The 15,157-nt window shown below is 33.5% G+C and overlaps 1 protein-coding gene across 3 annotated transcripts; it reads right to left on the bottom strand.

Annotated features, from left to right (window-relative positions):
- Positions 1–3,905: 3,905 nt before the first annotated feature.
- LOC107729808 (membrane-spanning 4-domains subfamily A member 4D-like) lies at positions 3,906–7,960 on the bottom strand. 3 transcript variants are annotated; one of them, XM_016540511.1, is made up of 7 exons: positions 7,886–7,960; positions 6,491–6,651; positions 4,903–5,004; positions 4,746–4,802; positions 4,566–4,661; positions 4,324–4,446; positions 3,906–4,232 (listed from the first exon to the last, which is right to left on the bottom strand). In XM_016540511.1, the coding sequence occupies exons 2-7, from the start codon at positions 6,647–6,649 to the stop codon at positions 4,203–4,205; spliced, it is 567 nt and encodes a 188-aa protein (XP_016395997.1). In that variant the 5' UTR covers positions 6,650–6,651; positions 7,886–7,960; the 3' UTR covers positions 3,906–4,202. The 3 variants fall into 3 exon arrangements, with proteins under 3 accessions (XP_016395997.1, XP_016395996.1, XP_016395998.1); XM_016540510.1 differs by lacking the exon at positions 7,886–7,960 and having other exon boundaries at positions 6,491–6,738; XM_016540512.1 differs by lacking the exons at positions 3,906–4,232; positions 7,886–7,960 and having other exon boundaries at positions 4,366–4,475; positions 6,491–6,738.
- Between the last annotated feature and the right edge of the window lie 7,197 nt (positions 7,961–15,157).

Below are 15,157 nucleotides of genomic sequence, written 5' to 3'. Positions count from 1 at the left end.
CTGATCACCTCCATGCCACGCCGCATTGATGCAGTAATTCATGCAAAAGGAGCCCCTACCAAGTATTGAGTACATGTACAGTAAATGAACATACTTTCCAGAAGGCCAACAATTCACTAAAAATGTTTTTTTTTATTGGTCTTATGAAGTATTCTAATTTGTTGGTGGGTTTTTGTTAAATGTGAGCCAAAATCATCACAATTAAAAGAACAAAGACTTAAACTACTTCAGTCTACTTCAGTCTGTGTGCATTGAATTTATTTAATACACGAGTTTCACAATTTGAGTTGAATTACTGAAATAAATGAACTTTTCCACGACATTCTAATTTATTGAGATGCACCTGTACCTTCCACCTGAAAGACAATTTAGATTTGGAAAATATTACAGGTTATCTACAAACAGTTTGAATTCATAGGGTGAACAATTGAATATCTATTAAATATATTAGCTACCTCTTCACATATATTTTTTAGCATATTGCCGAGGTAGTTGATTCCCATTGGCTCCCTGGTGAACCACACTTCAGTGTCCTCGAGTTTGCACAAAGGGATGCGCCTGGGATGCAGATAAAAGGCTCCGGCGTTGACAGGACACTTTGATAGATATTTTTTTAAGCTTTCCACGGGACAAAGTGGTTCACCGGGGCACTCGAACATAAATCCTCGTAAATTCTCTCTGTCAGATGCAGTAGGATCTTTGTGATTTTTTGTTTCTGGGTTATGTGCCAAGGTTAGGTATTCCAAGCCATTCTCGTCTTGTCGGAGAACGAAAGACTCTTTAGATAGGTCGCGGTTTCCTTCTCTCCCCCTCCGTGCAAAACACAGCTGTATGTCAAACCAAACTTTCCGTACAAGCCCGATGGGTGTGAATGGGGAGAGCGCAGGTGAATTTTTAATTTTCTCCAGGTCAGACTCCGTGATACGAGGGTGATGAACGCTGGTGTCTTTTCCATTTTTCCTGTAGCGCTTTATAATTGATTTAAAGACGGCATTGCTTGATTTAAAGTCTTTATCATTTATGATGTTGTGTTTTGTGATGTAACGGTTAATACCCGCTCTGATACACTTCAGGCTTGCAACACTGTATTCGCGGCCGGTAGTCTGAACAGAGGCATAAAATTCTTGCAATGTCTCATTAAGTTCAGAAGCCGAGTAAGTCTCAACAGCATCATTTTTTTTCTTCTGATACAAAAAGTCTTTGAATGTGGTAATTGCCCATTTAGTAGTCTTTTTTGTATTAACCTCATCCTTGTCGTCTTCAATCTGCTTCAGCTCTGCTGGTGTTATTTCCTTGTACCGTTTTTCTTTACATTTCTCGTTTGATGTTATATTCTCCAGTTCGTCCAGTTCATCTTGTGCCTCTGCCCATTTATCAAAATTGCCATAATGACCGTATAAGCTAAATGACACGCGAAAATCATCCATTTAGCCTAGCTAAGTAAATCGGAAATGTTTACTGTAACTGTCTCACTCTGTATTACTATTCAACTGTAACTGTATGTTACTATGGTTACCAATGTTTATAGGAAGCGCATTAATATAGAACGTGATTAAACTGACCTGGAACTACCTGTGCAGTTAAACGAATTTAATCAACACCCGCCAGCCAATCAGAATCGAGTATTCAGACAGACCATGGCATGTATATATATAGTTATAAATAACCGATAGTCTTTTGTTTACACATAGAACCATGATTTGCTACTTGTTTACTTTCAGAAACCAGTGGTATCACCGTCTTTCCATCGAATATAGAGAACATATATATATAGATCAGTGGTGCATGACACCGAGTACACGGTGACGTCATCAGCATTGCTGTTCGTTTTCCCGGAAGTGAAAGATCGTATATTTTAAACGCGCACATCCGCTAAAAGCTCCTTATTGTCGACTTTAGGAATCGCGCGCACACGCACGCAGGTGGCCCCAGAACAACAAACAAGCGATAAAAGCCACAGAATTCAGCTTCAGCTAACACGACTCGTATGATCACGTGTTGCTATAGTAACATGCTCTTTGTGCCATAGGCACTGGCGTAGTGCGTCACTCACCGCGTAAAGGCGAAGTACATGAGGCTGAGCACGGTGCACGTGAGCAGGCTGATGGTGTGCGGCTTGTAGAAGAAGTCGATGGTGATGTCCTCCACCTGCTGCTCGTTGATCATGCGGAAATGCATCCTGTAGTTCACATCATCTTTACTCAGAGTCCTGGAGCCGAACGCGGACGCCATGCTCTGCTTTCCTCTCCGCCCCGTTCACCTTTGATTTACCGTGATGTGAGCGGCTCTCTCGCCCTCTCTGGCGTATGCTGCACGAATGCGACCCGGATGATGGCCTTGCATGTGTGCAGCCTCAAATGCATGCGTGCACCACACGATCAGCTGCTCGGGGGGAGAGATGCATGCACGGACCGGAAAGATGCCACGCAACTTTGGGAGAAAACAGAAAATTCTGAAGTCGGGTAACAGGGTTGATTCACAATGGTTTTTACATTACACATCCTTACCGTGAAAAATAATAAAAAATAGCATTAACACCAAATATTATTAACCACTGTATTTTTTTTTAATGAATTTTGAAGATATTTTTTGTTTTCTACACTCTCAGGAAAAAAAGGTACACTGGGACAGAACCCTTTTAAAAGGGACACCTTTGTACTTTATTTACCCCAAACGGTGCACAGAGTGTACATATTAGTATCTTTTGAAAAGATAATACAGCTTTTGTGTCTTTATTTCTGAGAGTGTAAAGTACTGTGTGCTTTGAGAATCTGTTGTGGTTGGTTTTTGTATTTTAACACCTCCTGAACGTCACACGTCCTCAGGTCAGCAGAAGCTGCGGTTTTAACTAAAGAACTCACAAACATGAGTCACACCAGCAAATGTGTTTCACAGCCAGATGTTATAATGAAACCCTGCGTTCTTGGACTGTTAGTATGATGTATTTGAACTTAAATTTATCACAAAACCAACAAAAATAATAAATTAAATTTTTTTTTTTGTAAAACTAAATGGTTAAACTCCAATCAGATGAACTTATATAACTAATATATAATATAATATAAAATTATATATTTTTTTTATATATATATATATATATAACCAAATTATATATTACACATTTTCAATATCCTATCAATATCCTTCAATATCAATATTCTTATATATTAAAATATATATAAATTTTTAATATCCATAAAATATAAGTAATATAAAATTAAATAGATTTAATAAAATATACATATATAAATTGTATATTATTTTCAGATATAGCAGCTTGACTGATTATATATAATTAAATTATTTATTATAATTTAATTATATTTAATGTTTAAATAAAAAATAGTATATTTAAATTATATAATTAATATAAAAATTAAATATGAAAAATAATAAAAAATATCATTAACACCAAATATTATTAACCACTGTATTTTTTTTTAATGAATTTTGAAGATATTTTTTGTTTTCTACACTCTCAGGAAAAAAAGGTACACTGGGACAGAACCCTTTTAAAAGGGACACCTTTGTACTTTATTTACCCCAAACGGTGCACAGAGTGTACATATTAGTATCTTTTGAAAAGATAATACAGCTTTTGTGTCTTTATTTCTGAGAGTGTAAAGTACTGTGTGCTTTGAGAATCTGTTGTGGTTGGTTTTTGTATTTTAACACCTCCTGAACGTCACACGTCCTCAGGTCAGCAGAAGCTGCGGTTTTAACTAAAGAACTCACAAACATGAGTCACACCAGCAAATGTGTTTCACAGCCAGATGTTATAATGAAACCCTGCGTTCTTGGACTGTTAGTATGATGTATTTGAACTTAAATTTATCACAAAACCAACAAAAATAATAAATTAAATAGTTTGACTGATTGTTATCCAGTATTGCGCAGACAGATGATGAGAGGTTAAAAACAGTACTTTAATAGTGAGCAAATGCACAGAAAACTATAAGCTTATTGTGCACATTTACATGTATGCATTTGGCAAGCAAGTTTATCCAGCGATTTACAGTGCATTCATGTTAAACATTTGATTTATTCACACTCTGGGAATCGAACCCATGACCCTGACACTGCAGCACAGGCTGAGCTACAGAAACAAGGCATTAAACAAACATTTATATATACATTCAGTTCAGATGTAATTAAAGTTCAGTTCACAAATGGGTCATTTGTCCTCGATCTGACCCGTCCAATCAAACCTCTTGCTTGATGGTGATCAAGGGCTGCGTTGAGACAAAGAAAAATAAAAGAGATTTCAGTGCGTTTGAACATTGTTCAGCGTGTTTTGTTGTTTTCAAGCATTGGTTAAATTACCAGAGTGTTGAAATGTGCTCGGCACACGGCTTTACTCTCCCAGTAGATCAGAATCAGAGCCAGAATCAACTCGAAGCCACACAACACACCGATCACCACCTTCAGCCCCACAAACAATTTTATCTGGAGAAAAACAAATCTGGGCTGTTAGGCTGTAAAATGAAAGAAATGAATGAGATTTATGGACATTTCTGTAACTCTGGCTTCAATAAGTTATGAAGTTATGAACAATCACAAATTACCGGACCCGGATGTCCTTCATTTAATATTGGACAGAGAACTATAGCTACGATGGACCAGAAGAGACTGATAATGTTGAATGCGAAGGACAGCTTCACCTTTCAGGAGATAAATCATCACATTCAGTTTCAAGCATGATCAGATAAAAGGTTATGAACAATATTTGTCCTCTGATCACTCACCACAGGCATGAATGGAGAATTTCCAGCTGCAAATGTCAGAATGCCACTTGCAATGAACTAAAAGATAGATTGTTAAAACAGACTTCAACACAGATACAGATGTGTGTGTTTACACTGATGAAAGTTCAAGAAGGAGCTGTGATAGATGCAGACTCACCAGGGCACTAGGTAGGGTGTACACTAGATGAGACCGACCGTATTCAAGAGTAATGAGGCTGCCGATGCAAATGACAAACACTCCGATGCTGAGCTGAGCCGCCTGAAATATTCATATAAATAATAATAAAACAGTCTGAGATCAGAAGTTCTCCATTAAAAACCTGCATAAAGCGTAAAACAAAAATCTGTTAGACTCTGTTAGACATTATTTCTAGGTGACTAATGAAATGTAAATAAATTAATGTCATTGATCATGTGACTATGCACTGAAAAAAATGATACAAATTTTTTAAAGGTAAGTGGTTGCAAACAATTTATTTTAGCTATGTTTAAATAAATTTTTTTTTTGAAAGTTAGTCAACTAAATTAGTTTATTTAAATGTAGCTAAAATACATTGATTGCAACCACTTACCTTAAAAAAATTTAGCATATTCAAGTGAAAAATTTAAGGGGGTCTGAATACTTTCCGTACCCACTGTATATATATATATATACTGGTTAAATTTTAACATACTGGTAAAAAAAATTATAGCCTGAATGCACTGTAAGTCGCTTTGGATAAAAGTGTCTGCTAAATGCATAAATTATTAAATTAAATTATTAATTATAAATTATATATATATATATAAATAAAGGTAATTGCAATCTCACATTTCTGAAATTTTTTCTCACAATTCAGATTTTTTTTCTCAGAATTGCGTGATATAAACAAAAACTTTGATATAAACTCGCAATTCCAAGTTACGAAGTCAGTAATTGCGTGATATAAACTTAAACTGCAAACTGCGAGTTTATATCTCGCAATTTTGACTTTATAATATGCAACTACAAATTATAAAGTCAAAATTTTGAGAAAAATCAAAGAAAAGTACAGAAATAGGGAGCAAAGCGCAGAGCAGTAAGCAAGAACGTCCGAACGGTAGCGAAGCCGGAAGCTGTCTCACAACTGAGACAGTATAACAATATAAACTCACAACTGTAAGAAAATTTTCCGTCTTTTTCCCCCCTCAGAATTGGATTTTATAACTGAGAAAAGAAGTCAGAATTGCGAGATAAAAAAATTATTTTGTATTTTTATTGAGTGGTGGAAACAGGCTTCCATATGTGACGAATAATGATCAGATTGAGTTTTCAAATTAAGTTTTGTACAGCATTCAGTACAAAAATCCCACTGACATGTCTCAAATACAAATCCCCTGTATAGTGAATTCCCGTTTATTTTCTCTGAACAGACAGTAAAGTAGTATGTGTATATTTGATGGAAATCTCTAGTTATTTAAAATGATAACATATAAATGCTCATGGGTGTGGAATCAGGGTCACAAATCCACCCGCATTCAGGCCAAAAATACCACTGAAACTGACTAATTCCTGTTGATTTTCTCTTAACATCTGATAAACTACTGTCTAGTTTCTCTGCAGATACTAAACTGAAACTAAACTCTAAAAAACACACCAATGTGAAGGAAACACAACAACTACATCAATATCCACAGTTTTTATGGAATAATAAAGGTAAAAAATATAAAATATTTAATAAAGTAATTTTTTGCAACATTTTTATGCATTTAAATGTGGTACGTACCCCGAGTTCCTTTGGTCGTCCTTTAAGAAAGATCTTGTAAGCGTCTTTGAAGACGCAGGTGAATTTCTCGGGCATCAGCTGGCCGTCTCTCATGTTCCTGAGGTTTCCCAGAGGAATGTTGATGACCATACAGTCATCCGGCTTAAACGTGTAGCGCATCTCTCCACCCAAAACAAGAGGCATGGAAGAACTCTCAAAGTTATGAACAAACCTTTACAGAAAGTCTTTAATAACATGGTCACACTTTATTTTAAGGTCCAATTCTTGCCATTAACAAACCACTAAGTATGACTTTTGCCTCAATAAACTCCTAATTTGCTGCTTATCAATATTTAGTAAGGTAGTTGTTAAGTTTAGGGTATTGGGGAGGATTATAAATGTAGAATATGTGCTTCATAAGCACTAATAAACAGCCAGTGTGTTAATAATAGGCATGCTAAGAAGCAACTAGTTAATAGTGAGAATTGGTCCCTGTACTAAAGTGTTACCAAAACATTAGTGCAAAAACATTTATACATCATTCATGGAACATTTTTTCTTAAATGTTTTTACTCATGTAGCTTTTTTAAGGGGAGACACTGCAGGCAAAAACACTGTTTTTTCATGCACCTGCAATCTAAAAAATGCTGGGTTAAATATAACCCAGCGCTGGGTTAAAAAGGGACAAACCCAGCTATTGGGTTATATTTAACCCAGCATTTTTTAGAGTGTGTCAAGTTTGAGATTTTGGGCTTTTTGTTTAGTTTTTTTTTTTACCCTATTCACCTGCAGTGTCTCGCCTTAATTAAACGTTGCTACTTTTTGAAACGTTACTTTGACGTTTTTCAAACGTTACTAGTTTCAGGAATGTTCCGAGAACATTCAAAAGTAACAATGTTTGCAAAATTCTAAAATGTAACATTTAATGTTTTCACTAACGTTCGCAGAAGCAAGAAGAAAGAATGTTTGAATGTTCAGAGAAATAACGTTTTCATAAACTATAATGGGAACTTTTTTAAAACTTGGTGTTAGTTTGGGTTAAAAAAACATGTGTCAGTCAGTTGCTTCCTTCTTGAAACTCTCCCTTTTTAACACTCTGCCAAACAACTCCACACTTCATTTTAACACACTTCAACTAATATTTAGGAATTTTATTCAACAAAGTATGAAAAGTGATTCGACCCACCCACACTTTACAGAATGTGACCATTTTAACTCTGCATATAGGAAGTCTGGGGTAAATTCAGCAACTTATAATACAGTGAATAAACCCAGATTCATTTCTCTGAAAGACCTAATAGCATACATACAGATCCTGATGGCAAATCAGCAGCCACATTCTCTGAATCTCACTCTATTCTTCTGTAAGAGGGTTTTGTGTTTTATTAGAGTCTCTTAGTGCTAAAAATGCCTTACCCGCTGGATAAACTGAAGTCCAGATGAAGAACTTCTGCAGGTTTGTGTGTTCAGATAGCAGAAGTTTCTCCGAGAAGCGCAGCTCAAACGCTCACATCATCACTTCTCACATCACAGTTCCTTTTATTTTTTTTGACCAACCACATGAAAGTGGCTTGTTGGGTATCAAAAAAAAAGCACTGAAGTGACACCATGATCTTTTCTCCACTATAATACGGAAGACAGACTTGGCTCGGTAAGACGCTCAGTAACTTTGCATTTATGTGCATTTTTATAGAAATATTAGAGCATATATTCAGAAGATGTAGGATTATATTATAATGATTAGATTGAACATTAAAGCCAAAACTATTTATGAAACTGAAATGGTTGGTGGTTGAATGGAAGAACACGAAGAATCCTAAACGAGAAGCATGAATGCATTTCAATGAGGGTTTCATGCTTATTTACAACTTCTGTTTAATTCATATTGTGTTTTATTAGCTTTTGCCCAGCATTTGATTTCTTGGATTATAATTCTTATGAAGCAAATGTACTTTCTATTTTGTGAAATCAGTTGCAAATTAATTTAAGTTGAATCAAATTGGCTTTACAAGTCATTGCAACAAATTATATTAAACTGACTTTTAAAAAAAATCTGATTTAATCTCATAAAAGATTAAGTTGCAATTGGTTACATTTATGAGTTACAGTATTTTTTAATGAAGATTTTATGCATATTTACAAACAGTAAATTACAAATTTCATTCTTTTGCTTCACATTTGATTTCTTGGACTACAATATTTATGAAATATACAACAGAAGATTGTAAAACTCTCTTTGAATACATTGTTAAAATCAGTTGCAACTTAAATTAAGTTGAATCAAATTGGCTGTATGAGTTATTGCAAGTTAAATTATATTAAACTGACTCAAGTTGAATCTTGTATAACTTAAAAAATTAAGTTTAAAATGGTTAACTAATTTTGATAAGTTAATGTAATGGAAAAACATGTTGACTTATTGATTATATAATTTTTACAGCGTATTTTAATGAGGGTTTCATGCATATTTACAAATATTTACAACATGAGACTTCTACTTATTCAATTCATGCTTTTGCCAAGCATTTGATTTCTTGGATTATAATATTTATGAAATATACAACAGAAAGCAGACTTTTTTTTTTGTAATACACTGTAAAAAAACAAACAAAAAAAAAACGTTGCAACTTTTTAAAAATTTTAAGTTGAATCAAATTGGCTGTATAAGTCACTGCAAGTTAAATTATATTAAACTGAAAATCTAGTTGAATCTTGTGTCTGGGATCTTATCATTAAAAAAAATGAAGTTGAAATTGGTTATTTTGAGAAGTTATGGAAAAACCGTCAGTAAACTGTGTGTTGAAATATTCAAGCGTGGGAATGAATTCTAATGTGTTTTATGGCTCGTATGTGTGTTTATTGTCAGAATATGGCCAGGGCAGATATTGAAATGGACATTCAGAGACACGAGGACTCGGCGGGAGGAAGACATGATGATGAAGGGCCGCTCATCAAGTATTACCGGGCCAGTGAAGTTCTGCCGGGCCCCGTGCCGGCGCTGCAGCGGCTCCTCAGGAAGGGACCGGCCACCTGCGCCGTGAGACTCGACACACATTCACTGCCATTATATTATAAGAGCCCATCAATGTTTGCCAAAACAAAGGTTGCTAGGGCATTGCTTGGTGCTTCTGGTTAAGTGTTTTGTAGAAGCACAAAGTGAGAACAGGCTGAAGACTGAAGGTTAGATTTAGGTGTTACAGTCAGAAATGTCCAGTGACCTGCAGTTGCTCCCTTAAAGATCTATTTCTGCTTAATTTAACCCATAAAAGTTAGTTTTGTTGGTATACATGAATGCATTTTTAGGGCACAATGTACTTACAGTATATTTCTTACCTGTATTTTGAATTTTGCTATCCATTGTGCTGTGTTTTAGGGTTAGTGTCCAGTATTTTTATTTTTGGTATACAGTGTACATGAATTATTATTATTATTATATAAATACATATTTTAAATAATGCATTAATAATAAAATATAATGTATTTTTTATTGCATTACAGTGATAATTTTTTTTAGGGAAAATATGCTTAAAAAAGAAAATATATTGTATAAATTTGAAAAATTATAATAAATAAAATAAAATAATATATTTTTTGCATAAAGAAAATCAAGCCTGTTTTAAGGACCGTTAAAATTCCTTGCATTGTGACATTATTTTCATAATTAAGCATATAAAAATTACTGCAATTCAATGGGTTTTTAATATTTAAACTGGCATAAATTAAATCCAGTACAATAAATTCTAGCAGGATGTAATAACAAACTTAAACATATACTTTAAAGTCATGAATACACTCTTATAATGTATTAATAAAATGTAAATAAAATATCTTTATTGCATTATGGTGAGGATTTGTCTCTAAACTTTCTTTAAATGTCCTGAAAATAATGTCACAATCCTAAAAGTAAGCTTTATGCAAAATATGATTTCCTTTTTCTTTCTTTTGAATTTGGAATATAATATGACCTAGACATGTTCTTCAGTAGATCCTGTAGAATTTTTACTGTGAAAATCCTATGCTGGTCATGTTTCAGTATTTGTAAATGTGCTTTATTTTCACCCGTAGGCCGTTCAGTCGTCCAGTGGGATCCTGAGTTTTGGGATCGGGGTTGTATTTGCAGTGTCTTTCGGGATCAATAATAATTTCCTGACTTTATTCCGAGTTCCCATCATTACTGGAATAATGGTGAGCTTCATTCCTTCTGCTGTAATTGCTTGACAATATATTTCACTGTGCAGTTCATGCAGGAATACATTCATGATAAAATACCGCATTTTAGATTTTGAGACGTTATAGAGACACATTTCACTAATGCTACAGAAAATAATCAATATATTCATTGATAACGTGCATCATCTGATGCAACAACCTAAATCAGTTTCTCTTTTTCGTCCAGTTTGTCTTCGCTGGAATCTTGTCTAATCTTCTGTACAAACACCCCGAGCTTCTACAGGTTAGTGTGTGCGTTTGAATATTTAAATATTTCATAAATTCAATTTTTGGAAAGTACAAACAATAGTTTTGGTTCCAGACTTGCTTCATTGCTAACATCGGGTGTCTGGTCGTGTCTGGGATCGGAGTGATTCTCCTGATTGTTGACCTGCATCCAGGTGGAAATATGATCCAGAACAAGGTAGGCTTAATAATTATCAACAATTCCTGTAGTTATGAACATTTATACTTCACATTTACTCTTGCATCGAGTTTTATTAAATGCATAAAACATGTTTTCAAATTTGATAGTAATAGATGCATATATCAACATTTATAATTTCTGAAAGATACCAAATACAAAGTGTGTGAATCTCACAAAAACACAACCAGGTCAAAATCAAAATTTTATTTTATAATATATAAATATTATATTTAATAATAAATACATTTATTATGAATTAATATAAATAAATGCATTTTGCACAAAGAATATCAAGCTTATTTTAAGGACAATTAAGATTATTTGCATTGTGCATTTTATGACAGTTAAGCATATTAAATTTACTGTAATACAATGGGTTGTTTATTTGAAATAAGCATAAATTGAAGGCAATGAAACAAATTCTATCAAAATGCATTAAAAAAGCCTAAATAAATCTAAAATATTCTTTAAAAATTGCTTTTAAATAATGTATTAATAATATGTAAGTGTTACATCTTCATTGCATTACAGTGAGAATTTGTAGGAATAATATGCTTAAAAAGATGCAAAAGTAAAAAGCTTTAAAAAAAAAAAAAAAAAAGAATGGTAGATGATCTTAAAAAATGGCTTTCGTTTCTTTCTTTTGATTGTGAGGTGAAATATAAGCTGTATATGAGCTTTACAGGCTTCATGAAATTGATGCTGTAAAAAACCATTACGCCTATGGGATGTCCCCACTTTTCACAAAAACAAACCTGTGTGTGTGTGTGTGTGGTTTTGATCTTGCAGATGGAGGTTCTGGTGCTGTGTGTGACTCTGATGGACATGCTCATCGCTGCGGTGCTCATATACTGGTTTTACAGAGAGAAGCGTGACCATAAACAGTGACGACGTGATCTAACAGTCCTCAGCTCAGCCTTTCTCACAAGCAACAGGAATAGAATTAAAGAACTAAAGAAAGCAGAAGTATCTTCAGTGAGTAAGAGCAGATTCTCCTCCCGCATGAAGCTGAAAACGCTCAAGATCCGCCGCGGGAATCACAAAAAAAAATTTGACTGAAGAGAGATGACGTGCTAAACGTGGATGATTTGACTTTAATGTGGCTTATTATCAAATAAAAATACATTTATTATTGTTTTGTTTATTGTATGAATGCAGAAGTGAAGCGGTGATGCTGCTTGCAGCTTTATGTGTTTGTGTTTTATTAGCTGTAAAGCTGGATATCATTTCATATTTTCACATTTATACATTGAATTAATGTAATACAAAATAATTATTTTTGTATGTTACTTATGAATTTGAGTTAATAAACTGCACAATGCAATTCAATGCAATTTTATTCAGAGATGTATTTTCAAAGTAAAAAGATGGACATCTGGATGATTTGGCTTTAATGTGATGTATTAGCAAGTAAAAACACGTTGTTATTTGAGCTTTTTATTTCCTGTAAAGCTGGATATTATTTCTACATATTTTTTTTTTTTCAAAGTAAAAAGATGGACTTACATCTGGATGATTTGATATATATATATATATATATATATATATATAATTTATTTTAATATAATTATTGAAAAATGTAAAGAAAAAAATAAGAATATATATATATATGAATTAACCAAAAAAGGTGATTCAAAACGGGTACAGCTTTATTTGTTTATTGTGTTTAATTAGATGTAAAGCTGGATACTATTTCTTTTTACATATTTCCATCTTTATACATTGAATTAATGTAATTCAAAAAAACTTATTTCTGTATGTTACTTATGCATTTGAGTTGGGAACCATTTAAATAAATCACAAAATTCAATCTGATTTTATTTACTCTTTTATTTTTATTTTCATAGTAAAAAGTCGGACTCAATCCTTAATAAAAATGCAATCCTGTCTGGATTGTATTAGTAGTCCAGAACTCAAATCATTCAGCTATTTGTACAGTCAGAAATACTGAGTCAGATGTCGAGTGGTGAAGTCTCTGAAGTCTCCCAATGAAAGAAGTAAAAGTAAAACACCTGAAATCATGTACATCTGTGACCTCGGTCCTGTAACGTACCAGCACTGCTGAGGAGCTTCTATTCTGCACTGCAGTCAGAATTCATATTCATCAGCGAGGCTCTGGACGATTATCAGTCTATGAAATGATGAAATGTCTCAGTGCATTTGATCTCCGTCTGTCCGAAAACAAACGCTGTCCAAACGCTGCTTTCCCGTCTCTCTGTCTCGATGGATTCACAGCTGCATTGAAAAACAAAAGAGAAGTTGATGTGTAAGTCACTGCTAATAGTTTGATGTGTATTAAAGGCCGTTCACACTGACAGTGATCATGAGTACCGCTGGTTGCATGATATATCAAAATAAAATTGATTTTGAAATAAGGATTAATGCAACAGTCAAATTGTGTCCATTTACATTTATTCATTTAGCCAAAGAAGAACCAAAGCCGACAATAATCCTTATATACAATGCTAAATTATTTATTAGACAACTAGATTTACCCACATGCATGCATTTTCCAACGTACAGTTGTATTATTTTTATTACTCATTTTTTATTTTAAAATAATAGCATTATTGCAATAGGTTTCTTATTTTAATATTTTTAATAATAATCACAAAGAGATTTGATTTTGTTTCAACATTTTTTTTTAAATATATTTTTTTTATTTAAATTTTTTTAAGGACCGTTAACACTTCAGCTAGTGTGTCATAATCCTAATAGTCTCACACATGACTGAAATTTGCAGAATAGTTTCACTATTATGTAAACGATTCACTATTATGTTCAAATGTTATGTATTTAACTTTAAATCTTTTTAATGACTGCCAAGGAAGTTGATAAAAGATTTCAAGTTCTGTACATTAATATCCTTCTTTTAATCTGTGGTAGACTCGATCATGGGCGACATAGGGTGGCAATGTTCAGCACAGAATGCTTCCCCTCGCTTAGCTGTCACTTCATTTATCTTCCAAATGCAATCTTCCAAGTTAAAATGCAATAAAATGTGCTACCGTTACTGACATAGCCTGACAAACAGCTATTGTTGACAGTTTTCATCTAAAATGGACAATGCATCCTTGTCACAAATTATACACAGTGACTAATTACACATAGAGAGCCATAAGAATTAAATATTTTAATGTGAGAATACAGCTTATAGCACAATTAACATGGTTTACTGTACACTAGTCACTAGCATGACGTTTAGGTAATCTCGATAATGACAAATGTCTGTATTTCAGAATGGTTTCATAGTGTGAAAAAGTACAAAAGTCACTGTGTCAACGGAGCACAATTAATGGTCTATTAGCCACTAGAAATTACAGAAAAAGATACATATTCACTTATATGAACTCACTGGATTTGTATTAAGAACTCTTGCATAAATCATCACATAAAATCTTAAATAGAAGTCAACACCAAAATGCATACATGAAATAATTCTACATTACATTTTAACTCATCAAAGCCCATTTCTTTGATATAAATAATAAACATTCTGAACAGAGAACTGTTAATACAGAGCATATACAGTAGATATACAACTTGTGAATCCAACTAACAATGTAATCACAAGCTATTGAGACAAGTTTGAAAAGAAAACCTAAAGAGCTTGAGCAAATGTATAGTACTGTAGACTGTTGTTTCATCCATCTGGGACTGGGTGTGCATTTGACAAGCTAAACAGCAAATGACCTGTTAAAAAGTCACATCATTACATTCAAATCAACTTCTATTACTTGCTTCCTTACTGTATAATCACAGATGCATTGCCAAAAAGTGTCAATTCTTCTGTGGCCCACTGATGATAGTTAATCTTACTTTTGTCTAGACTACTTATGTCTGACACTTTCAATTATTCACATTATTGCAGTGCACAACACAGCATTAAACAAAGATGTAAACAAAGTACATTGCTTCATAAACTATTACAATTACTTGAAGCACAGTCAACATCAATAATGTTTAGCCAAGTAAAATGTCAAAAGTGAAACAATCAGGTCTTTTTTTGAAAGGCTGAAAAATCATTAAATCACACATGATTAGATCATCTG

This window comes from Sinocyclocheilus rhinocerous, unplaced genomic scaffold, assembly GCF_001515625.1.
Source record: "Sinocyclocheilus rhinocerous isolate Xijiao unplaced genomic scaffold, SAMN03320098_v1.1 scaffold1510, whole genome shotgun sequence".
Taxonomy (NCBI): domain Eukaryota; kingdom Metazoa; phylum Chordata; class Actinopteri; order Cypriniformes; family Cyprinidae; genus Sinocyclocheilus; species Sinocyclocheilus rhinocerous.
The sequence above is the reverse complement of the archived record's forward strand: the minus strand, read 5'-3'. Positions and strand labels throughout refer to the sequence as shown.